Source organism: Ostrea edulis, chromosome 6 (assembly GCF_947568905.1).
Source record: "Ostrea edulis chromosome 6, xbOstEdul1.1, whole genome shotgun sequence".
Lineage (NCBI taxonomy): Eukaryota > Metazoa > Mollusca > Bivalvia > Ostreida > Ostreidae > Ostrea > Ostrea edulis.
The window spans coordinates 73,450,597-73,475,519 of NC_079169.1; the positions used below are offsets into that span (position 1 = coordinate 73,450,597).

A 24,923-nucleotide genomic window follows, 5' to 3' on the forward strand; every position below is an offset into this window, starting at 1 on the left:
AAAAAAAAAAAAACCACAAAAAACAAACAATCAAACAAAAAAGAAGGAAAGAAATTATTTTAACGTGTACTTCCCAAAGAGCATAATTTTACTCATTTAATATGATAAAGAAAAACTTTTTAGGATATCAAAGTATGAAGATGTTGACATTCTGGCAAATTATTTCACACCTATTTGCCTAACGTTTTGTGTAAAACACTATATTTAGCCTTAAGAACTCACTTGGTTTACTTGAACTAATTTTATATAATGTGCAGTGAACCCTTCCGTTACATAAATGTGTCCAATGAAATTTTCTCCCAAACTCACGTATTCCACAATCTAATTAAAATCAGGTCCTGGAATACACTCACAATCTCTACAATTACGCAGAGTATACGGCGCGGATCTAAGATTTCTGATTTTAATTAGATTGATGTATTCCATTATAAAATCAACATTTAGATGCCATTCGTCATCTATGGAATTAATTGGGGAGTGTCTATTATTTGATCTTAGTTCAGGGCCATAACACATTAATAAATTGTTTGGTAATATAAGCGAGCTTTCGTTAAGCATGCAGGGACCAAATGATCAGGAGTAAAAAGTTCTACAGTTTTAGTATATTCGCGAACCGTATATATAGCCCCGTTCTGTGGCACAGGCACCTAAAGTATGGACGCTACTAACCCCCCCCCCCCCCATTTCTGATATTTTTGCGGCGATAATTTTTCCGAAATGTGTGGATTCCCTATCACATCCCAATTTCGATTTATGTTATTGTTTCTCGTTGGGTTTTTTTTTTTTTGTATTATAAAAGTAAGCTTTAGAGATTGGCCTTCTACCGGTATATTAGAATATGTAGAGTATTTTATTACATCGGTAGACGGTCAATCTTTAAAGCTTACAAAAAGCGCGTGTATTTATCATACCAGTAGGCTTAAAATAAGCGTGAAACGATTACATAAAACGATATTGGGATGAGATAGACAGGAAATACACACATTTCGGAGAAATTATCGTGACAAAAAATATTGAAAGGGGGTGGGTGGGTGATAGTATCCATACTTCAGGTACCTGAGCTCTGGGACAGGGACTCTCGGCTAGGTGATTATAAGTTTCACAATTTTCATAAAGGCCTCCATGCTCATTATAAGTATGGAACCAGTATGTGTGCTTGATGTCTGGAGCCATGAGTTGAACAATTTTGGTTTGGGCCTCCATACTTATCATAACTAAACGCTTGATATCCAGTTCTTCTTGGCGTCACTTCACGGACGAAGATTTTATGAAGGGGGTGTCCATGCCGATAGCAGGTGCGTTGATGGCTGAAAAGACCAATGCGGGACAAACAGGTTCGGCTGCAGTCATTGGTCTGGACTGGTCCTGATGTAGCTGCTGAGGCTGTTCTATTCTTCCTCCTGCGGCGTTTCTCTCTCAGGATCTTTCTGTGGGAGTCTTCGAAGGAGGAGACAACCTGGTGGACAGTGTGGCGGCAGGCGACGCGGTCAGCAGCAAGAGTAGACCACTGGTGGTGGTCAATATAGCGGGTAGAAGGGGGCTTCATCAAGGAGTTTTTATAACGTTTCTTCGGTGCTCCTCTGTAGCGGTGGCCAGTGGAGAGTTCGCCGTACAGGACTTTAGCAGACGGTGATCCTCCATTCTGGAGACGTGTCCTGTCCAACGTAGCTGCAACTTCAGCAACATGGCCTCGATGCTGGTGATCTCCGCATGTTCGAGAACCTCGACATTGGTCACGTAGTCGTTCCAGGAGATTTTGAGGATGGTGCGGAGATAGCGCTGATGGAGGCGCTCCAATAATCGTAGATGATAGCGATAGGTGACCCACGACTCAGAGCCGTACAGAAGTTAGGTAAAGATTACGGCTTTGTAGATGCTAATCTTGGTGCCCCTTTTCAGGTACTTGTTGTTCTAGACTCTTTTGTATACCTGACAAAGGCGCTGTTTGCCTTTGTCAGTCTGTTGTCAATTTTCTTGTCGATCTTGGCGTCTGATGTGATAATACTTCCCAGTTACGTGAACCAGTAAAGTGTCTTCAGCTCAGTTTCGCCAATGAAGATGTGCGGAGTGCAGTATTATTCCTGGGGGCAGACTGGTGGAGGATATCTGTATTTATCAGACTGATTTCGAGTCTGATGAGCTGGGCGGCCTCTGTAAAGCAAAATGTTAGGCGCTGCAGGGCTCTTTCGGAGTGGGCAACGAAGTCAGCGTCGTCGGCAAAGAGGGGCATCAATGCGGTAGCAGATGTACCCGGTAAACTGCGTCTTCGTTGTTGTTGAAGTTTTCTGTCATTTCTTACATCACACCGAAGATGCTGAACTGTGTCGGTGCCAGGACACATTCCTGTTTCACGCCGTTGGCGATGGGGAAGGGTTCAGAGAGGTCGTTGTTCAATCTGACCTGGTCACACTGGTCTTCATGCAGTTGGGTTACCATGCTAAGAAACTTTGGGAGACAGCCGAGGCTTTCCATGATCAGCCATAGTCCCTTTCTGTTTACCTTATCAAACGCTTTAGTCAGGACAACAAACGTTACATATAATCCCTTGTTTGCTCTCGATACTTCTCTTGGAGCTGCCTGAGGACAAAGACAATGTCTATGGTTCCTCTGTTTGCTCTGAAGCCACATTGGGTTTTTTGGCAGGTGGACTTCCGCGATGGTAGGTATCAACCTGTCCAAGAGTACTCGAGCAAGGTTTTTTTTTCTACGATAGACAGTAGAGTGAAACCTCGGTAGTTGGAGCAATCTGACTTTTCACCTTTACTTTTGTACAAGGTTACGATGATTGCGTCGCGGAGGTCTCTTGAAAGTTTGCTCTGCTCTCAGCGACAGACAAGAAGTTCGTGGAGTTAATTGTGTGACGTTGGGCCATTCCAGATCTCAGGTGGAATTCCATCAACTCTTGCTGCCTTACGACTCTTTAACTGCTCTATGGCTTTGGTGAGTTCTTCCAATAAGGTTGGTTTGTCCAGTTCTACTTTGACTGGTAACTTAGGGATGTGGAGAATTGCTGGGTCCAGGACAACTCCTTCAGCGCTGAAGAGGACCTGAAAGTGCTCAGACCAACGACACAAGATAGATGATTTGTCTTTGAGGAGAGCCTGGCCGTCCGCACTGTGCAAGGAACTCTGGATCTCGTGTGTAGGGCCGTACACTGCCTTGAGGGCTTCATAGAATTCTCTGTAGTCATCAGTGTCTGTGCTTTGCCGAGTTCTTTCCGCGAGGCTGATCCACCATTTGTTCTGGATGTCTCGAAGCTTGTGCTAAAGATTGTTACAAATGTGACATAAGGCAGCTTTTTTCACAGGGCAAGACAGCTGAGCCAGGTGAGCTTGGTAGGCTGATCTCTTTGCCAGCCATTCTTGAATTTCATGGTTGTTCTCATCGAACTAGTCTTTGTTCTTTTTCGAGGTAAGCCCCAGAACTTCTTTAGATGTCTGCAGGATGACAATTTTCTATTTATCCAGAGTGTTTTGGGAGAGGGATCTTCAGGACAGCTGGCATTTTGAAGTTTGGTCAGTAGGCCTGTCAAGGAGTCAGCTTTTACTTCACAGCTTGCTGAGTTGAATGTTTTCTGGGGGGGGGGGGTGTCCCTTCCTTGGTTTGCGTTTGAAGTGTAACCTGAGTTTACAGCGTACTAGACGATGGTCAGTATGACATTCTGTACTGGACATCACTCTGGTGTGCAGAACATCTTTGAGGTCTCGTTGGCGCACTAGAACATAATCAATGAGGTCCCAATGTTCAGACTGAGGATGCATCCAGGTTGTTTTCAGTGGGCCCTTTTGCTGAAAGATGGTGTTGGTGATGATTGGTTGCTGCTCTCTGCACATCTCCAACAGCATTCGTCCATTTCTGTGTCAGTTTCTAATTCCGTGTCTGTCAAATCCTCCTTTCCATGCAGTTGAAGTCACCAAGGATTATCACCTTATCATCTGTAGCAGTGCTTTGGAGAAGGCTGTGGAGCTCCGAGTAGAACTTGTCTTTTTCTGTAGACTCAGCTTGAACAGTTGGGGATATTCAGGGGTGAAGAGGCTTTAAAGACACTAGTTGCAATTTTTTCTACCTCCATTTGAAGAGTTCGAATTTCATTATTATCATTTTTTCTTATTATTGTAAAGGTTTTTACAAACTTAGGGTATGTTTGAAAGTTTCTTTTCGGTAGAATATTGATTGATACTTATTTACCAACATGATACACCTACAAAGGTTTATCGAGTGTAAGCAACACTAACAACAACGGGAAAGCAACACTAATAATGTGATCAGTTTGATTTAATTAATTCATTTTGTAATCTATTTTTACAGGTTTTGCATAGTTAAAAACAGAAGTTCGATTTGTTTGTACTCCAATGCATCTTCACAAGCTGATACATATATTGAGTCCCGCCTTAGAACCTCACCCCCGAGCCTGGGACCATGAATAACTTTGGGAAATGTCTCTATGCTCCAAATAGCTACGTACCCAATTTATTTGCTAAATGTTCCAGGGTAGAACAAAGTGATATTGGATCATTTAATGCAAATTCACCATATGATTCACATAGTCCCCCCCCCCCCCCCCCGGAGCCTGAACCTCCTTATGAATTTCACGATTTTTGGTAAAGGCCTTCATAATCACTGGTACATGTTACTAGTGTGTAACCACACACCCATTTTTACACTAAGTTCAGGGGTAAAGAATAAAAGATTTAAAGATTGTACTACTTTAGCTCCACCCTAGTGCCACAAAATGGCAGCCATTTCGAAATTCACAAATTTTGTTCTGCCGAATATCCCCTTCTATTAGTATGTATGTAAAACATTTACGATCAATGGGCATGACGGACGGACATGGCCAGCAATAAGCCTCCTGGGTATAGCTTAGGTAGCCTAATGAATACTGTGATAAGAATATGTAGAACTATATATACCGTGGTAAAAATTCATGTACTACAAAGTTAATCACCCGCCATCCAGAGAGCGTGGAGAAGATGAATAGGAAGGAGAAAATTAGAGAAAGAAAGGCAAAGGGGTGGGAGATAGCAAAAGTAAGGTGAGAAAGGAAGGGGGACGAGAGGGAAGAGAAAAAATGGAAGTGGTGGACCCATCCTATCCACCGCTCCTTCCAATCATGTACATGTAAATGCATGACTATATATTTCTGATATTATAGGATTAAACATTCTTTTTGAAGAATGTATCGATGTGTAAACTCTGGACATTTTACTCACAAACAGAATAAAAGTGTGAAGCACTTTTTATGTTAAGTTTGTGAGTAAAATATCCAGAGTGTACACATCGATAAATTCTTCAAAAAGAATGTTTGATTCTTATAATTCCAATTCGTTCCTTGTATTATCAATTTCAAAAATTTAAATAGTTTCCCCGCGCTATGCTTTTTGTTTTCAGGCGCGTATGTATACATAGCGTTTTTGGATTTATTGATGTGTAAATTCTCGTTTAGATTTATTTTTGTCCAATCAAAACAATTGTAATAAATAACATTGGAATTATTATGAGATGACCATATGTGTTCACAAACAGTCCACAATATAATTTATTAAGATTCATTCCTCGGTTTTGTACAGATTAACACTGTTAGCTTTAGAGAACTCCTAACTTCGTAAAAACTATCCCCAGCCAATATGTACGCTAGTATTCTAAAAAATGTTAAATGATGCAAATATCGGCGCCCCGAATTCGTTCTCACCCTACAAACCACTGAGTAAACATGATTTGCACTGTCCTTTATTGAGAAAAAAATAATGTCATTTCATTTTTGACATAATGTCATTGGTAGAGTAACTATTTCGGGGCCTTGCAAGCAAATTGCACCTAAATGTAGAGCTTGCAAAATCGTCTGTCTCTGAGACATCAAACGATGACGAGTTTGATAACGACGAATACACAACAAAATCCAATCCAGATTAATGGCATTTACACGAACTGCCCGCCATCTGCTACCATTTGCGGTTAAATAAATGTGAAGAGCTGTAATAAATTGTGAAGGTTTATGCGCAGCACACGTATATTTGTCCTCATTATATTTCTTAATTTGACGAATAGTCATCAAATTTCGAAATGATCTTTAATTCTATGGGGGTGATTATGTGTGTGGGCATCGCGACACTAAATTTGGAAATAATATGTACACGTATTGTATGAAAAGTCAGTGGCCCTTTTACAATTTACTCACACGGTTGTAATACTGGAGAGAACGCTTCTGGAATCGCATCCCAGAAAGACGTAAGTTTGTGAAAAATCACTTAAGAGTTTTTTTTTTACTTTTTAGATATTGTGTCTTTTTATGCCATATGTAGTTCAAAATATTTGTATGAGAATTTTAAAGTAACATGATTAAGATTTAGATAATTAAAAATCAAAACACAATTTACGCACGTGCTATGTGTGCTGTCCGGGTTACTTTTCTATAGAAGAATGGACTACATTGTATATTCTTTGTTAAAGGAGACTCTGAATTGAAGGAAGTTGTCAATTTGACGTACTAGTTATATATACAGGAGCAACACGGAGCAGTCAGTTTGAACTTCCCGAGACAGATCTAGAATTACACTCTACAGTAACCGTGGACATGTCTTGGGTGGTGATGACCGGTTTTCTTGTCCCCCTTGTCCTGGGATGCTGCCTGGTATCTGCTGAAGATCGAGACAGGATCAATGAAACCCGGGCAGATAAAGAGAGGATCTTCTATTTATCAGCGATTTTTGAAAAATATTCTAACAATGGCGAGATATCGCTGGCCAATGTCAAGAAACTTATGGTCAATCTAGGCCTCCCTCCCGCCACGGATAAAATGGCCTTTGACATCGAGGGTGAAGAGAAAGAAAATGATACTCACTGCCACGACATCGGGATGGGATGTAAATTACTCCCCTCTGACCCCGAATCCTCCAATAAGATGCTGACCAAGCGATCCTTGTCTGCTGACCATGGACACTTCCACCACAATAAGGTGTGATTTACTTCTATAAAGTTTATCGGATGGTGAATATTAATTATCTCGTATAATTGGAATACGGTGTATACCAAGAAAAGTTTTTTTTTTATCTTGTGTAGCTGGGATATATTGATCCCAGCTTGTAGCCCAAAATTGTTGCGCCATCTTTTTGCTTCATCTTTGTTTTTCTTGTGGTTGATGTACATTTTTATAGTTTATTTTAGGGCATTAGACAATTGATGATACAGTTTTGTTATCTCTCTTTGCAGTTTGTATCATGTCGATCCCTTTGTGTTCGAGTTGTATGTTCTCTCGCGTCATTAATAATAAATGCCAATTTCCGAGATGGATATAATCAGTTAATACAGCAAAAAATAGCATCAGTGAAATTGCAGGCATTTTGATACGTAGTTGTCTTTTATCTTAACAAAGTTTGAGTTACTATGTTATTTTTAGAAACAAAATAAAATGAAATGAAATTTTAAAAAAAATTAAAAACCCACAAAAAGTTAGGTAAAGATACAACAAAATAACATTTAAGGATTTCACTCTTGAAATTTAATTCAGGTACTTTGATGTGTATACTAAGTATGCATGTAAAAAAAAAAAAAAAACATGTAATAATATCATGGACACTTTGTTATTCAGTGTTTGAGCACCGTGGAATTGCTGAAGATCTACCATTTCCAAGCAAAAAAGACAATTGGCAAAGAGGAATTCATGAACTTGTGCCCCAGTCTCATAGTGCTTCTGGACCAGGAAGAATGCAAGAAAAATACGACGGTGTCCACCGACCACGAGGAAATGGTGAAAGAAGACCACAGGAGTCTGGGTTCTATTCCAGTAAACGGTAAGACCACGTAATGATCTATTTCATTGTTTCATTCCCATGGCATTTTTTAAAATGCATAGAATATTTATCAATTCACTATTACCTAATAAAGCGGTGTAACTAGTTGTTGATATTAATGGGGCATGGACACGATTTGAGCTGAAAATTTCCAAATTTTATTTTTCCATTTTTAATGTTAAAAATGCCTAACTAAGGTATTTCTAATGGTCAACAAAAATTTGAATATCAGTTGTCGAGGTACATGGGAGATACAGACCTCACAATTCTTTGTTATGGAAACAAGGCTCGTGCCGTTTTGTGTGTGTGTGTGTGTGTGTGTGTGTGTGTGTGTGTGTGTGTGTTGTTTTTTTGTTTTTGTTTTTTGTTTTTGTTTTGTTTTGTTTTGTTTTTTGTTTTTTTTTTTTACATGTAAGCTAAAGATATCAGTAAAAGTTCCTTTAATGTAGATTTTTCGAATTTACAAGTTAATTCTGAACATAATTTAATAGTTTCTAGTGTTTAGCACATCTCATTCTATTTTCCATCAAGCAATCTATATGTAAACAAAAACGTGACACGAGCCTTGTTTACATAACAAAGAATTGTGAGTGCTGTATCTCACTTGTACATGCAACTCAACAACTGATATTCAAATTTTGGTTGACCATTAGAAATACGTTAGTTAAGCACTGTAAACAATAAAAATGGAAAATAAAATTTTCAGCTCACCTTTAAAATACGACAGATACAGATATAGTATTACAGATATTAGCAATCAAAATTTCTCGTTGATTTCAGTGTGGGGATACAGTTCTCTTGCAATCTTCATCATTAGTTTAGTTGGGCTACTTGGAGTGGCGGTCATTCCCATCATGCAACGTGTGTTTTACAACCACTTGTTACAGTTCCTCGTGGCTTTGGCGGTAGGCGCACTTTCTGGTGACGCATTGCTTCATCTTATCCCGCATGTAAGTTTTTCAGCACATTGTTTCAAAGACTTTAAAATGCAAGAAAGACAAGTATTGTACGAATGAATTTCTTTTTATTTTAACGTAATTAACACACGACAAAAGGTGAAATAAAGGCTGAGCAACCCATTCTCAGTCTCTCGTAAATTCTACCACCTTCTCAACAAGCAGTAACGAAAGTTAGCGGATCTTGAGGGATTGAGTTTACAGGGGTTGCAACTCCCGTTTGGTTGATTTTTTTATTGATTTTTTTTACAAAAAGGTAATTTTTTTTGTCATTTTGGGGTACACCCTGCCCTTTTAAGGCGGAAAGGGTACAAACTTAGGTTACCCCCTCCCGTCAGGAATTTTCTGGATCCGCCACTGGACGAGACCCACCTTTAAGAATAATTTTTGTTGGTATCATTATTCATCGATAGAACTACCTGTAATCATGACCATTGCTTAAATTCATCACCGAAACCAGTCTGGTTTTAAGATATGGACATAGACGTTCTACTATTGTTAGATCTTTTACAACGATGCACTAGCATGATGCATGTATTGTTAATGCATTTTGAGCCCTATGCTATTTCATATTTTTATAATGGTATATATTTGGTCTTAGTTATTTTCGGGCTAACTCCCTACTTGACATACATTTATTTTACAAGACATTTATTGTTGGCAACGATTCTTCAGTACCTCACCAACAACAGCACTCTTTCCCAAAGAGTCCCGAACAAGCAATGCTTTTTGGGTTTTAATTTGAAGATTATAATTGTTTTAAATTTTGATGCTACGACTAAGTACATGTATTTAGTGGTTCAATACTGATCCCATTGGTGCAAACATATTACACATCTATTACTGGACCCAATCCATTTGAAAAAAAATTGTGTCAATTCAAATTTTGAAAGGGTTTTGCAGGGACTATATTTTGTGGCGGAAGGATTGATTAATCAAAAAGTTCTAAATCTGCGTGATATTACAGTTTCTGGTTCATCTAATGTCTTCAATTTTTATACTCCTATCAGTTTTATAATTCATGATACAAGTAGTTGAGACTTGGAACTAGATCAAATGCTGGAATTTATTAATTTGGTTGATATAATCTTCCAAATAGAACACCGATTCTTAAAAAACTTTTAATTAATTTACTCGAAATTTTGTATAAAAATTCAATATTTTCGCCAATAATTAAAAACTTTGTCTCCAACCCCCACTTTTTTTAGTTTCATCTTAAATTTTAAGACGAGACTTTGAAAATTATGTGAACTTTTAGAAATTGACATTTCTCCTAAGATGTCTTTTTAAACTGTTATCTTCACCTTTCTTTATAGACACTTTAAACAAAACGACTTTTACTATTCCTATCAAAATATCCAATAACAACAACAAAGTAAAGAATAAATCTTAAAAAATCTTAGGGTCAGGCCTGCCTTGAAGGACTTCAAAGCCAAACTTCATGTGATTTTAAAATGAGGAAAATGATGTTTAGGCTAAATACAAAGGCTTATTTCAACATGGTAGAAAATAAATTATTGGTTCGAAATAAAAATATGAGATATCCATATATTTGTTTGTCAGAAAATAACTAAAGAAACTTGCTGTAGCAATGTGACTTTTTCCGGAAAATTGTTCTCCCCGATAAATCTTTTCTTTTGTTACTATGCTTTGATCCTTTGACCGTGACCTTTATCAATCACTTAACGTTGACCTTGAACTTTCAGTTCTCTATTCCTTTGATTTTTATGAATTGGCAGACAGACGAAGAGACAACACAGAACCAAAAAAATATATGCTTCTGATCTTCAATTTCTGGGGCATATAGAAATTCACGTTTTACAGTAACAAAGACTGCCGGTAACAATAGGAATATGACTGTTTTATGACATCACATTATCAAACTAAGGCATGCTTTCAAATAAAGGCAGCCATGATTAATTTTGTATAATTCCAATGTTAATCATTACAATTGTTTTGATTGGACAAAAATAAAGCTAAACGAGAATTTACACATCAATAAATCCAAAAGCGCTATGTATACATACGCGCCTGAAAATAAATAACATAGTGCGGACAAACTATTCAAAATTTTTAAATTGATGATACAGGGAACGAATTGGAATTATAAGAATCAAACATTCTCTTCGAAGAATTTATCGATGTGTAAACTCTTGACATTTTACTCACAAAATTAACATGAAATTTGCTAAGCACTTTTATTCAAATTGTGATTAAAATGTCCAGAGTTTACACATCGATAAATGTTTAATCCTATAGTATCATGTTGACAGACAAAGGCGGAAAATCTCGAAATTTAAAACTACGAAGTCACTTTCAAAGCATAACATTATTGTATATATAGATGTTGAAAATCACTGGTATGAATCCCGCGCGTAGGGCAGATAAATGTCGTTGTATTCTATTCTAACATTGTCCTGGACTATTTTAGATATAATAGTAGATGGTATGCACGTCTATTTTTACTTCTAGAATAAATCGCATTTCAGAAAACTGTTCTTAATGATGACCCGACGTAAATAGTGAACAGTTGGGGGGGGGGGGGATTAAACATGAATGAAACCATTATATTTTTTGAATTCATGTCACCATAAGCGTTTTATGACATATCTTTACTGACCAGATTGCAGTATAGAGCAGTAAACAGAATGAACATAATACGGATGTAAGGGGTGGGTAAAGGTACAATTTGAAATAAAGGGAGAAAAACAAACAAACAAACTAGAATATAATGTTGTCAATTAAACATATGTTTTTGTGTAGTAATAGCTTGTCATGAGCGACAGATGTGTTTACATGTCACTGTGCACAGATCACATGCAGTATTTATACACTCACTGTCTAAGTGTAATCTTATTTATTTATTTATTTATTTTTGGGGTACAAATGTCTCTCAAGAACTATTGTCCTACACAAAAACAAATGCTTGATTGAGAATTTAAAGAATTTTTTAGCTAAATAAAAATATTATTTCAATCATTTAATATAATGACAGGGCAGCAGCTAGATGTTAAATGACTTCACAAAGGAGTTTTTTCCCTGCTTTACCCACACTGTATGTGTATTTATTACAGTGTCACATTTTATCGGCGTTTTTTTTTTAAAAAAGAAAGAAAGAATAGTTCTTTGTGACAAATGGAAAATGTGAAGGATAATACGGAGATCGTATCATAGCGAGGGAAGTGATGCATCATTGACATTTCACATATGCACAAATCATCATTGTGCCGTAAACAGTGGCTTGGTTTTAACAGATTCCATAATCTGCTATAATTTATCATTACTTGTTGACCGCCTGAGTACGCTGTGACACGAGAACCTGGGCTGCGTTGAAAATTGCAGCTGCTACTCTAGCTTTATCAGTTATCCTAGCTGTAACAGTTATCCTAGCTGTAACAGTTATCCTAGCTGTAACAGTTATCCTAGCTGTAGCAGTCACCCTAGCTGTAACAGTTATCCTAGCTGTAACAGTTATCCTAGCTGTAACAGTTATCCTAGCTGTAACAGTCACCCTAGCAGTAGCAGTTATCCTAGCTGTAACAGTTATCCTAGCTGTAGCAGTTATCCTAGCTGTAGCAGTTATCCTAGCTGTAGCAGTTACCCTAGCTGTAGCAGTTATCCTAGCTGTAACAGTCACCCTAGCTGTAGCAGTTATCTTAGCTGTAGCAGTCACCCTAGCTGTAGCAGTCACCCTAGCTGTAGCAGTCACCCTAGCTGTAGCAGTTATCCTAGCTGTAACAGTTATCCTAGCTGTAGCAGTTATCCTAGCTGTAACAGTTATCCTAGCTGTAACAGTTATCCTAGCTGTATCAGTCACCCTAGCAGTAGCAGTTATCCTAGCTGTAACAGTTATCCTAGCTGTAGCAGTTATCCTAGCTGTAGCAGTTATCCTAGCTGTAACATTTATCCTAGCTGTAGCAGTTATCCTAGCTGTAGCAGTTACCCTAGCTATAGCAGTTATCCTAGCTGTAACAGTCACCCTAGCTGTAGCAGTTATCCTAGCTGTAGCAGTCACCCTAGCTGTAGCAGTCACCCTAGCTGTAACAGTTACCCTAGCTGTAGCAGTTACCCTAGCTGTAGCAGTCATCCTAGCTGTAACAGTCAACCTAGCTGTAGCAGTCATCCTAGCTGTAGCAGTTATCCTAGCTGTAACAGTCACTCTAGCTGTAGCAGTTACCCTAGCTGTAGCAGTTACTCTAGCTGTAACAGTCACCCTAGCTGTAGCAGTTATCCTAGCTGTAGCAGTTATCCTAGCTGTAACAGTCACCCTAGCTGTAACAGTTATCCTAGCTGTAGCAGTTATCATAGCTGTAACAGTCACCCTAGCTGTAACAGTCACCTTAGCTGTAGCAGTTATCATAGCTGTAGCAGTTACCCTAGCTGTAGCAGTTACCCTATCTGTAGCAGTTATCCTAGTTGTAGCAGTTACCTTAGCTGTAGCAGTTATCCTAGCTGTAGCAGTTATCCTAGCTGTAGCAGTCACCCTAGCTGTAACAGTCACCCTAGCTGTAACAGTCACCCAGCTGTAACAGTCACCCTAGCTGTAACAGTTTTCCTAGCTGTAGCAGTTTTCCTAGCTGTAGCAGTCACCCTAGCTGTAACAGTTACCCTAGCTGTAGCAGTCATCCTAGCTGTAGCAGTCACTCCAATGCTAGACTAGATCTCGAGGTTTATTGAATTTACTAAATAAATGTGGTATATTCATACATACAAACATACAGACATAGATAACAAGGATAACCCATGAAAGCTCGAAAGCTTATTTCCAACAGGGTTCTTTTATACACGGATGTTTGCGCTAGGGGGTCATTTATGTGGGAGGAAACCGGAGAACCCGGAGGAAACCCACGTATCCGTGTACCTTGGTGTAATATTTTGTAAAAATGGTTCCTTTAAACAAAATATTGAAGAGTTATATGATAAGGCTATTAAAGCGATGTACGGTGTAATTGGTAAATGTAGACTGCATAATATGTCTATTGATTGTAATCTTCATATGTTTGACAAAATTGTAAAACCTATACTCTTATATGGTTGTGAAATATATACATATTTTCTAATAAGCAATCTATCTGTAAACAAAAACATGACGTGAAATATGGGGCTTTACTCAATCACCTTTATTAGAAAAACTTCATTTGAAATATTGTAAACACATACTTAATCTAAAACAAAGCACTCCAAACTTCATGGTCTATGGAGAATTAGGAAGATATCCGATGTCTAATACTACAAAAATACGAATGATATTTTTGGGGGTAAATTAATTATATCACAAGACTCAAAATTATCATCAAAACTCTACTATTTGATTAAAAAGTTTAACAACCCCTGGTATAATTATATTTTAAAAAAATTCTAAACGACTGTGGACTGTCCTATATATGGCAGCAACAGCAAATACCCAATGTTCTCTGGCTTAAGAAAAAAGTGTTTCAAGCGTTGTATGATCAATTCAATCAATCCTGGCATAGCGAAATGTATCATTCTTCTAAAGGCCTTAACTATAGAATATACAAATATTTTGAAAACTATTTTCTACTTCTACCAAGAAATCTATTGAAAACATTTTGTAAATTTAGAACATGTAATACTAAACTACCTATAGAAACAGGTAGATGGTGTGGTCAACCCAGATAAAATAGACTATGTCAGTTATGCAGTATGAGAGAGATAGGGGATGAATTTCATTATTTGTTCAATTGCAATGATTATTTTATAAAACAATCAAGGGCATTGCTCATGGCAAGCTATTTCTAGAAAAACCCGAATATCTTTAAATTTGAACAACTTTTTAATACACAAAACAGAAGTAAATTAATCAATTTAAGTAAATTTATCAAAATCATTTCTGAGAGAGTATGTTCTCCAGGTTAATCAATCCACCAACTGACAACATTGTGTTCTACGTTTTTTTCTCTCTCTTTCAAAATGTACCTTTACCCACGACTTACATATACATCTATATTAAGGGGGTCGAATACAATCATTTCTGCCCTAGCAATTTTTATTAAATTCGTATCATTGATGAGTTGTACTTTGGACATTTTATTAAGAAAATAAAAATTGCCTTTGTCCATACAGTATTGTGTAGGGGTCGACTCAAAGTATCGACCCCTTTATTATGGGACCTAATGGGATTTTTCCTATAATAAGGAACTTTTTAATATTTTTCATATTTTTGCCCTAGCGTTTTCAATCTTTTCCCTATTTGTGAAAGTCCTCGACATATTTGACAATATAAGGTCAACATATCACCGGTTAGAAAGACAAAGGAACCATCTCAAAGTTCCCTCCCTGAGACATTTTTGGCTCTCATAAAACACTATTAAGCAAAATTTTTAAGACGAAAGCCTATAATTTTGTTTGAAACTTCCTCAATTCATAGGGACTTACCAAATCTATCAAAATAATCTATTGGGTGTGTATCATGGTAGAAAATGAAATCAGAAGATTGATTAGGGAATGTTTCAAAGTTTTCATTTGAGAATTTACTTATAGTTGTAACCACTGCATATATCAACAATGATATATTAATGATCAAGTCATTTGTTCCATTGATTAGATAATTTCATGTTTAAAGACCTTTAATTTTGTAATGACTGATAAAATAATAATGTTATGGTGTGTACGGTTCCAAGGGACTATCTCAAGTTTCCTTTTCAGCCAACAATTTTTTTTACTATTACTCATTTTGTTTATTTCTCTACACTGTAAATCAGTTTAAGAGAATAAAGATATTGTCATTGAGTGGGCGACCGCCATACCCTCTCACATACAACCACTGCCGATCATGGGGATCGAACTCGGGTCGCAGCGAGAGCGCTACCTCTGCGCTACTCGGACACCCACAACGCAACGCTTGTTAGATCTACGTAGAGCTAGCCGTCTAGATCGCCGCTGCCACCCAGATATTCACAACCATCCAGCTATTTTGTAATTCTCCCAAATCATCTAGGCTTTGTATCCAAATTGATACCTTGCTCTAAAGTTTTCATATCGAATGGTGTGGTTCGTATAAAGATATATAGGAATTCCTTCATAATTACAACAGCTAGTTGAACGGGCACTTGTTCCATCCATTCCATGCATGTTTAAGAAAAGAATCTTATAATTCTTTTCTTGATGGCGATATCATAGGGAAAATTGAACGGAAAACTTCATCAATGCCCGTAGCTAAATAAGGTAAATTTGAAAGTTTTCAATTTCAATGTATTATTGTACACATCCATATCAGATTTATCGGCAGTGTTGTTCCACCTTCACTTCATTTCTGGATTTAATGTTCACAATTGCAATGCAATGTTTCTATATCCCTTGTCATTACAAAATATATGCGGAATTTTCACTTTGCCAACAAAATCACATCTTAAAATATTCTATTTGATTTTGATGAAATAAGTGTCTGAATTGACTTTAAATTTTTCAAGTAGTTTGTACCTTTGTCTATTTGTTCGTTTGGTTTAAACTTTTCACAATTTTCAAAACCAAGTTTGGAACAACAGTAATGTTCTTTTAATGGTCTTAAAGAAGTCTTGTTATTGTGCAAAATAACCGCATTAAAAAAAGACTGTCGTATGATTTGCTGAATCGTATTATATCCAGCTTTTCTTCGGCGTTTTTGACATCCCCACTCTAGAAAAGACGCTGACTGTCCAACCAATTCAAGTCACGACGGACACAGCAGGGTTTAAATTAGTACAAATGTCCATACGGGTAGTACAGAAATATCTGCATCGTTTAGAAAACATTCTGTATTCTTGAAATGTCTTGTTTCTTGACTGCTTAGCCATGTCTCGTAATTGAATTTCACCAAAACTACAAGATGGCAAATTTCAAAACATTGTATGTTTTAAGAAACCTTGTTGGATTTTAAAACTGTTGGGTGTTTTTAGGGGCATGGACACAATTTGAGCTGAAAATTTAAAAATTTGATTGTTTACAATGCTTAACTAAGGTATTTCTAATAGTCAGCTAGAATTGGAATGTCAGATATCGAGGTACACGGGAGACACAGAGAATACAACTCTTTGTTATGTAAATAAGGCTCGTGTCACGTGTAAAAGTTACACTCAAAGCAGATTTCTTTTAATTCACAGGTTAATTCTGAATACGATTAAATAGTTTCTAGTGTTTATCACATCTCATTTTGTTTTAAACATATTTTCTATTAAGCAATCTATCTGTAAACAAAAACATGACACGAGCCTTGTTTACATAACAAAGAATTGTGAATGCTATACCTCATTTGTAACTCAACAACTGACATTCAAATTTTTGCTGACCATTAGAAATACTTTAGTTAAACGTTAAAAATGAGAGAATAAAATTTAAAACTGTTATATATAGATTCGAACGGGCCGAAACACGACCTACTACTACAGACTGACTTAAACAGTAACTGTATGTATATAACTATCTTTATAGTGTTTCAGGAAAAAAATTGCTTTAATGCTCAGTAAAAGCAAATTCACTTAGTTTAACCCCTACCCTCGTTTCAAGATAATATTTATTGGATTTGTGCTTTTTAAAAGGGGTGACACATTCATATAACTCTTCATTTCCTACATCAACTGCTTAGAGTCTTTGGACTTTTATATAAAATAACACTGGCATAATAAGATGCACGTGTATAATGACAAAATGAAGTAGGGGTATCGGTAAAAAAACGGGAAAAAAAACCCCAAAAAACAACAACAACAACAAAAAAACTTGATTTCACCTACAACTGGTGACGTCTCAACATGAGTGAAAATTTCTCGACGGGACGTAAAACAAACATTCACCAGATTTGTTTTGGAAATGTAACAACAATGAAGAAGTGCTTTTGTCTCATCTTCGCCATTATAAACAGTACCTTGTAAAATGTCTTTTCTGTCATAGACATGGATACCGATAACTTAACTAAGTTCGTTGCATCTGATACGTACACATGAACATGATGAAGCCGGTCATAGCAACTTAAGATCCAGTAAGGCTTTAAATTTAATGTTACTCCTTTTAGGCACTGGCCAGTGAGGACAATCACGCCCACGATAGTCCAACTCCAGATGGAAAACCGACAGAAGAACAGAAAAATGTATTTAAAGGTCTGACGGCACTCATCGGTATCTTCATCTTTTTCTTCATCGAAAGGGTGATGACCATCGTAACAAACATCAAGAGAAAACGGAGAGAGGTAACAACATTCGGTGTCTAGCTTCATTTTCTTTAGTCTTTTTGGTGACTTGTAAGATTATGAACATGTTATAGTAAATGTTATAGGCAGAGCACTACAGGCACCAGTTAGAACTTGCGGCCAAACTCGGGGAAGACGAGATAGAACAGATCAAAAGGGCTCACGAACTCGCTCATGTCTATAATCACGATCACGACTGCGAATCACTAAACTGGGGAATACATCCAGGAAATAGAGGTTTGTCATCTCGCCAATTCGAACTTAAAACCAATGTTTCTGTGCATATTCATTGTAGCAAAGTTGTAATTTCTTTTTGCATTAAAAAAACATAGCATTGGAACATTATGCCGAGGAAGCAACCAGGGAACTCCATGAGGACGAACTCTTGATGAAGAAGATTGAAGAAAAGAAGAAACTAGAACGCAAAGAGTCAAAATCTAAACAAAACCGGAAGCTCAGCCGCTCCCACAGCCATTCACATTCACATGACGGCGGTGTTCCTAAGGATGTGGCTGCCGTGGCGTGGATGGTTATCCTTGGAGACGGAATTCATAACTTTTGTGACGGACTGGCCATCGGTTCAGCTTTTGCATCCTCCATCACCGGGGGTGTCAGTACCACAATCGCTGTCTTCTGCCACGAACTGCCCCACGAAATCGGTAAATATACAGAAGTATATATGATAAGGACATAGTTTGGATAATCAAAACAGGAAAATTCAAGTATTAAAGTAATATTTCGGAGGTTCAAATATGTGTTTGTCAGCCTTCAATTCTTATGTGACATTCACCACCAATTTAGCTCTTGCAATTTGACGTCAGAACACAACTAATGTTTAAATGATGTCTCCAAAAACAAAAACGAATCTCATTTTAAAAGAATGGTAACTATAGTGTTCTGCTCTTTGGTTTAGGCGACTTTGCTGTTCTGTTGAAGGCGGGAATGAAGCCTAAGCAGGCGATCGTGTATAACGTGGTGTCGTCAGTGTTGGCGTTCTGCGGGATGCTGGTCGGCGTCTTGATTGGCAACATTGAGTCAGCCAGTCTCTGGATCTTCACCGTTGTCGGCGGAATGTTCCTTTATGTGGCTCTGGTTGATATGGTAATTACCGAACTCTCACAAATTATGGTTTTGAGTGGGTTTTTCATTTTATTTCGTTCGCTCCATATCCTTTGTCTCATCGTCACGTGGTTATCGGGACGTCTCCCTTTCCAACAGTCTTAATGTGCAGAACCTTCAAAAATATGTCGCATCATTGGCCGTCTTATTTCTTAAGCGTGTCGTAAATGCGCTGTCCATGGAAGGTTTGTCACTGTAAATTCATTGAAATGTTCTGTCGTCACGAACCATCCATAACCACATGTACATGGTTTAGGATGTTGGGTCAATCATGAATATTATCCGTCGTTTGATATATTTCACCATGACGATTCGCGATTATAGAGCTTACAAAAAAGCATGGACTTTGTTTTTGGAACATCTCGTTTGTCATACAATGAAGTTAAAGTTCAGTTCAGTTCAAAATATAAAATGTTACATAGGGTGATATATATACATTAACAAGACGGTGAAACAGAGAGAAAATTAAGAGAACATAAAATATTATTGATTTTTAAAATGAACATAACTTTGTCAGAGAAGCTGAATCTGTGAAACACCCACACAAAAATAGTTTAGTGTTTGGGCAGAAAATGTGTACAGTAATCTATATTTAAAAAATCGCTGTGTAATTTGCACATTAATGCTTTACATTCCAAAGTATATTGATATTCATCTCCAATTTAGTTACAACTGCATAGTGCACAATAACGTTAATTTCTTTTAATATTACTCTATCTGTCTACTTCTACAGTTTAAAACAACAATTTTTCGTAACGTTCTTGGTAACAATTTCAAATATTCCTCACATTCAGAATTTGTTTTAAAAGTTTTGTAAATCACTCCCTTTTAAAGAATCAGGGATATCATTGTGCCATTTTTGTAAAAATTGATCTCGTAGCTTTTGTTTAACATTTATCTTAATTCACATGGCGTTATGATTGTATGATTCATGCTCAAACCAAATACTTGAAAGGTCACACCAGTCTAAAATGCTTTTCTAAAATGAGAGTCGTGGCACTGGGTTTGTTACTTTTCCTTTGTCAGACATGTTACATACATGCATATAAATAATCTCAATCAATTTGTTATCATTGCTGTTGAAAAGTTTTGCCCAATAAGGATAATTCTAGTGAAAATTGTGATATATAAAGGATATTACCCAGTTTCACCGTAAACCATATAACTTAGTGTATTAAGTTTTAACTCAAGTACGGTATATGTGTTTTAAGAAACATAAATGAACACGTTCAACAATATCAATATTTTTATAACTCCAAATTTTACATGCATATAGTAAAACAGGCACCACTATTTTATAGAATAAATCTAAGACAATCAAACGATAAATCAAATATCATTTTTGTTATAGCTTTATTGGGTAATTTTTAATTTTATTTACAGTTGCCCGAAATGATGGCGGTTGATGCTAAGAATAACGAGAATCCATTTTTCCATTTGCTGTTCCAAGCCTGTGGAATGTCCCTCGGAATCGGAATCATGCTCCTTATAGCGCTTTATGAAGAAAACATGAAAACGATGATGGAATCCTAGAAATTAATATATGAAGACACAATGAAAACCTCGACAGAAGAGAAGCGAGGAGGTTTAGAACTTTATTGATTGCAGTTTAAGGAGGTTTAGAACTTTATTGATTACAGTTTAAGGAGGTTTAGAACTTTATTGGTTACAGTTTAATGAGAATTATGTTGATTATCTAAATTGATCGAAAGATTCAAGGACAATTTTTTTTTTTTTTTCATTTTCTTTCCGTAAAGACACTATGCAGCTCTGTTTTATCGTTGTTATTTTTTTTTTTATTTCCCTCTCCCTCTGTCTCGCTATTGGAATGGACATGCTCTCTGATTCTTTGCCCATAACAAATACTTGCTTTTCAATGTTCGTAGGTATTTGAAATGTTCTAATTGGATGAGACAAAGTTAACGTCCTCTCAAGTATTGTATCCAGTCGCCATCTTTGATGCAAAATATCTCGAAAAGGAATCAAGGACTTTATTGCAAATTTAGCCAGACTCTGTCCCACTTCAGTGATCGTAAAAGCGTTTATGAATGCAATTGTTGCACAAATTTTCTTCTCGTGCTCCCAGTTAGATTATTTCATGGAAATATATTCGCAGTTTGGGATGAATTTCATTTATTTGATTTACTTTATTTTCAATAAAAAGTTGTGGGCTGACAACGATGATATGAGATTGACTGGCTAGTGGTTAGTGGTCATCTGTTCAGATTTAGATGGAAATGTTTATCACACGATTTTGTCACAGTTTAGTCCATTTACTTCAGCTGTGGTCCATTTGACGTAGTTTTCTGAGTTAGATTAATAGTATTCTTTCACTAGTCGGCAACAGTTCACTTAGCCTAGGTCACACAAGCCGTTTGACTTCCCACTCAAACGCCTTGGAGCGTTCTATTTAAAATTATTACACCGCGAGGGGGCGCTATCGAAAAACGGAAAGCGACACCGAAGAAAACAAAGACCACAACTGTTGTTCCAAATGTCAGTTTATGTGTCGCTTGTTCTAAAGAAAGCAAACGTTGAGTTTTTGGAAGTTCGAAACTTGGTCCTTCATTAGAGAAACCAGTGACGATATGACCAGAATTATGCTGACTTTACGAGAACTAGTATTACTATGCAGGTCTTCTTCAAACATTAATTGCGGTAGAATCGTATACAATAGCGATTTCCCATAGCCTGTTGGTAATACTGCCAACACGTCTGACCTATTTGCTAATTTATGTAAACACTCTTTCTGTAAAGGTTTCAGTGAGAATTCGATTTTTAAATCTGATAAAACTTTGTTTATCTTCTGTTCGACTGCATCCGTCATCGTTATGCATTGATCAACCAATCAGCTGCTTTATCAGAATTCGGATAAGCCTCGTTATGGAGTGTAAATGTTTATCGTAGAATGCTCCTAGACGTTTGTCTCGTAGAACACTGCATTGACAAACGTGTAGGTGACCTAGACTACAGTTCACTTGATCATTTTGACGACCGTATCAGTAGTGTCACGTGATGTACCGTACTCTACAACAACATAAACATGTCCCACAAGTGTGCAGCTAGATGCCATTTGTTTATTCAGCGGTGTATGTATTCTTTATGTAAGCATTGGTTGGATGAATTTGTGAAATAAGCAGGGGCAGATCTAGAATGTTTCACAGGGGAAGGGCAGGGTCAGATTTGGAATGTTTAACAGGGGAAGGGGGTCAATTAAGCCAGACATTTTTGTAAAAAAAAAACAAAAAACCGACCGCGGTAAACTCCTGCGATAGTACGTGAAATGCATCTATGTTCGTTCTAATTATCTGGCTGTAATACATCACTTGTACTGGTGTGCACAAAGGCCTAGGAATAAGTGTACTACATTTGCCATATAGTGCACGCTGTTTTAAAGGCGACAAAAACCTGGATTTTTTTTTTTATAATTATTGTTCAGTCAGCTTCACATTGATGATTTGTGTACATTCGATAAATATTTGCATATGTTTTAATATTGAAAAGCAACTGTATAGGATCCCCTTGGATCCACTCATACTTTGCTTGGGTTTAGTGTATGTTAAGGGACAAGTTTAAGTAAATCTTGTCGATAAATATCGTGGTAAACAGACCCATTTGAGAAATTAAAAATAGTGTCAATAATCACCACAAGTTAGAATAAGAATTGTATATTTTGTTTTATATGTATTATATTTGAGAGTGAACAATTGTATAAATTACATTTATATATGAATCATCATGCAGCATATTAATACAATGATTTTATGTAAGATTGGAATTGTGATTCATTTTTGCTGAAAGTTTATTCTACTACACACTGCCAGTTTCTCTCTTTCTTTCTTCCTTTTTGGTTTTAAAAAAAAATGTTTTATTTTGAATCTGTTTGTTTTGTTTTTATTTTTGTTTTTAGATATTTAACCGATTATGAATTGTACATTTTAAGGTGCTCGAAATACTTTTTAGTGCATGCATATATTCATTGAAAATATTTATTATATTTAGGCCCTATGAGATGTCATTATTAATAAAATCAAACATGTAATTGGTTTTGAGGAACGTGCAATGCTCACATGATTATCCAGGCCCTTCATCTCTGTTATCGAGTGACCTGTGGCCATTGACTCCGGACAAAGTTGTATTGTCATCTCATCTACAACAATGTTGCTCTTTTATCATTGTAGTATTGCCGTTAGATAAGTGTGCACTTTCGTTTATAAAATAGAGATTGTGCAAAAAACAGTATGGCGACACATTCCAGATTACGTCCGGGTGAAAAAGACTTCCGCACATTGGATGGTGCCGGACGCTTTCACTGATACCGAATATAAATATAAAAACAATTTTATCTAATATATTTATACCGGCGCTTGTGACGCTAACTACAATAGAGATCGATAACTCGCACGTGAAAAACACTGTACGAATGATAGGTGCTTTGCCTTCTAAACTATGCAAGTTTTGAAACATCAAGAGCCTATGAATGAGTTGATAGATATTGTATCCAGACATCCTTAAAATAGAAGTCTGGTACACACTTTAAAATGGATACATTTTCTTTAAAAAATTGCACATGATCTGAGGACCACACAACACCCAAAAACCTGATCAGTTCATTTACAGTATAGACAAACATTCTGAGAGCATCACTAAAGCAGTACCTCTCCCCTACCGGCACCCCCTCTCCCCTATCGGCACCCCCTCTCCCCTACCGGCACCCCCTCTCCCCTATCGGCACCCCCTCTCCTCTACCGGCACCCCCTCTCCCCTACCGGCACCCCCTTTCCCCTACCGGCACCCCCTTTTTATTTTAGGATTTGGAAGAGAGGACGGATATTATTTTTTAATACCAGGAAATATTATAATTTCGATCTCTAATAGATGCAACGAATCTAACGGTTTCAAGTTTTATAGATCTCGCACAATAAAAAATACGGAAAACTAAAAAGAGTACAGGAATTAATTAATGAGCTAAATCCAATATTTCTGCAGTAATGTTATCTATCCAAGGTGTTTCTCATATTACACTGTAGAGTTTTCGTATCACATTTCTGATGTCCATTAAAGACAGTTCTTCGCACGTGACCTCACTCATTATCTCATCGCTCAATGTCAACAGGGTACTCTCGTTCTTCTCTGTTTAGTGCCTCTCTCTGTTTAGTGCCTCACTGAAGTGTTATTTAAAAGGTGAAAATAACGAACAGTGATCAATCTCATAACTCGTATAAGGAATACAAAATAGATAGTTGGGCAAACACGGACCAGAGGTGAGATCAGATGCCTAGGAGGAGTAAGCATTCCCTGTCGACCGGTCACACCCGCCGTGAGCCCTATATCTTAATCGGGTAAACGGAGTAATCCGTAGTCAAAATCAGTGTGCCAAGAACGGCCTAACGATCGGTATGAAACACATCAGACAGCATTTGACCTATCTTTAGAGAAGTTTAGGCTATGCCTGTCCACTTCTCCAAAGAGAATACATTTGACCCATTGATAGGCTGCATTGGCAAACTAGATCATTATAACGACCATAGAATTTGCGAAGTGCTGACTTTAAACGAGATTGTTGAAACCCTGTAACATCAACTTGTTTGTCAGTAGCCTGTATCGATTTAAAAACTGATCAATTACAGAACAAGCTCTTGTGTATCAAATCAGTTGAGAGATATAAACACTATATGCAGGTGACAATGGAATACTGCTACATAAATATGGGAAGTTGACGATGGGGAAGTTGAAATCATCCCGTTTGCCATTTTCAATAAAATATCCAAGTACGAAGCAGATGTGGAGGACTATGTGGTTTCTTTAATTTCGTATTCACAGGGATATATCGAATCGATATATGAATGAAAATGATTATTGTAAATAGATAAAATGTCG

At 37.1% G+C, this 24,923-nt stretch overlaps 1 protein-coding gene across 2 annotated transcripts; it reads left to right on the top strand.

Moving 5' to 3' along the window:
- The first annotated feature begins 6,118 nt into the window (after positions 1–6,118).
- Positions 6,119–23,085, top strand: LOC125683719 (zinc transporter ZIP10-like). Of its 2 annotated transcripts, none has more exons than XM_048925155.2 (9): positions 6,119–6,228; positions 6,504–6,955; positions 7,589–7,790; positions 8,571–8,740; positions 17,751–17,924; positions 18,011–18,161; positions 18,257–18,583; positions 18,838–19,025; positions 20,427–23,085. In XM_048925155.2, the coding sequence occupies exons 2-9, from the start codon at positions 6,575–6,577 to the stop codon at positions 20,574–20,576; spliced, it is 1,743 nt and encodes a 580-aa protein (XP_048781112.2). In that variant the 5' UTR covers positions 6,119–6,228; positions 6,504–6,574; the 3' UTR covers positions 20,577–23,085. The 2 variants fall into 2 exon arrangements, with proteins under 2 accessions (XP_048781112.2, XP_055996706.1); XM_056140731.1 differs by having other exon boundaries at positions 6,159–6,228; positions 6,451–6,955.
- Positions 23,086–24,923: the final 1,838 nt, after the last annotated feature.

Bases quoted from the DNA above. Each gene is read 5' to 3' on its own strand.
- LOC125683719 (XM_048925155.2), top strand. From the start codon at position 6,575: ATGTCTTGGGTGGTGATGACCGGTTTTCTTGTCCCCCTTGTCCTGGGA. The intron at 8,741-17,750 runs GTAAGTTTTTCA...TACTCCTTTTAG, and splicing joins TGCTTCATCTTATCCCGCAT to GCACTGGCCAGTGAGGACAA. The intron at 19,026-20,426 runs GTAATTACCGAA...TTTTATTTACAG, and splicing joins ATGTGGCTCTGGTTGATATG to TTGCCCGAAATGATGGCGGT.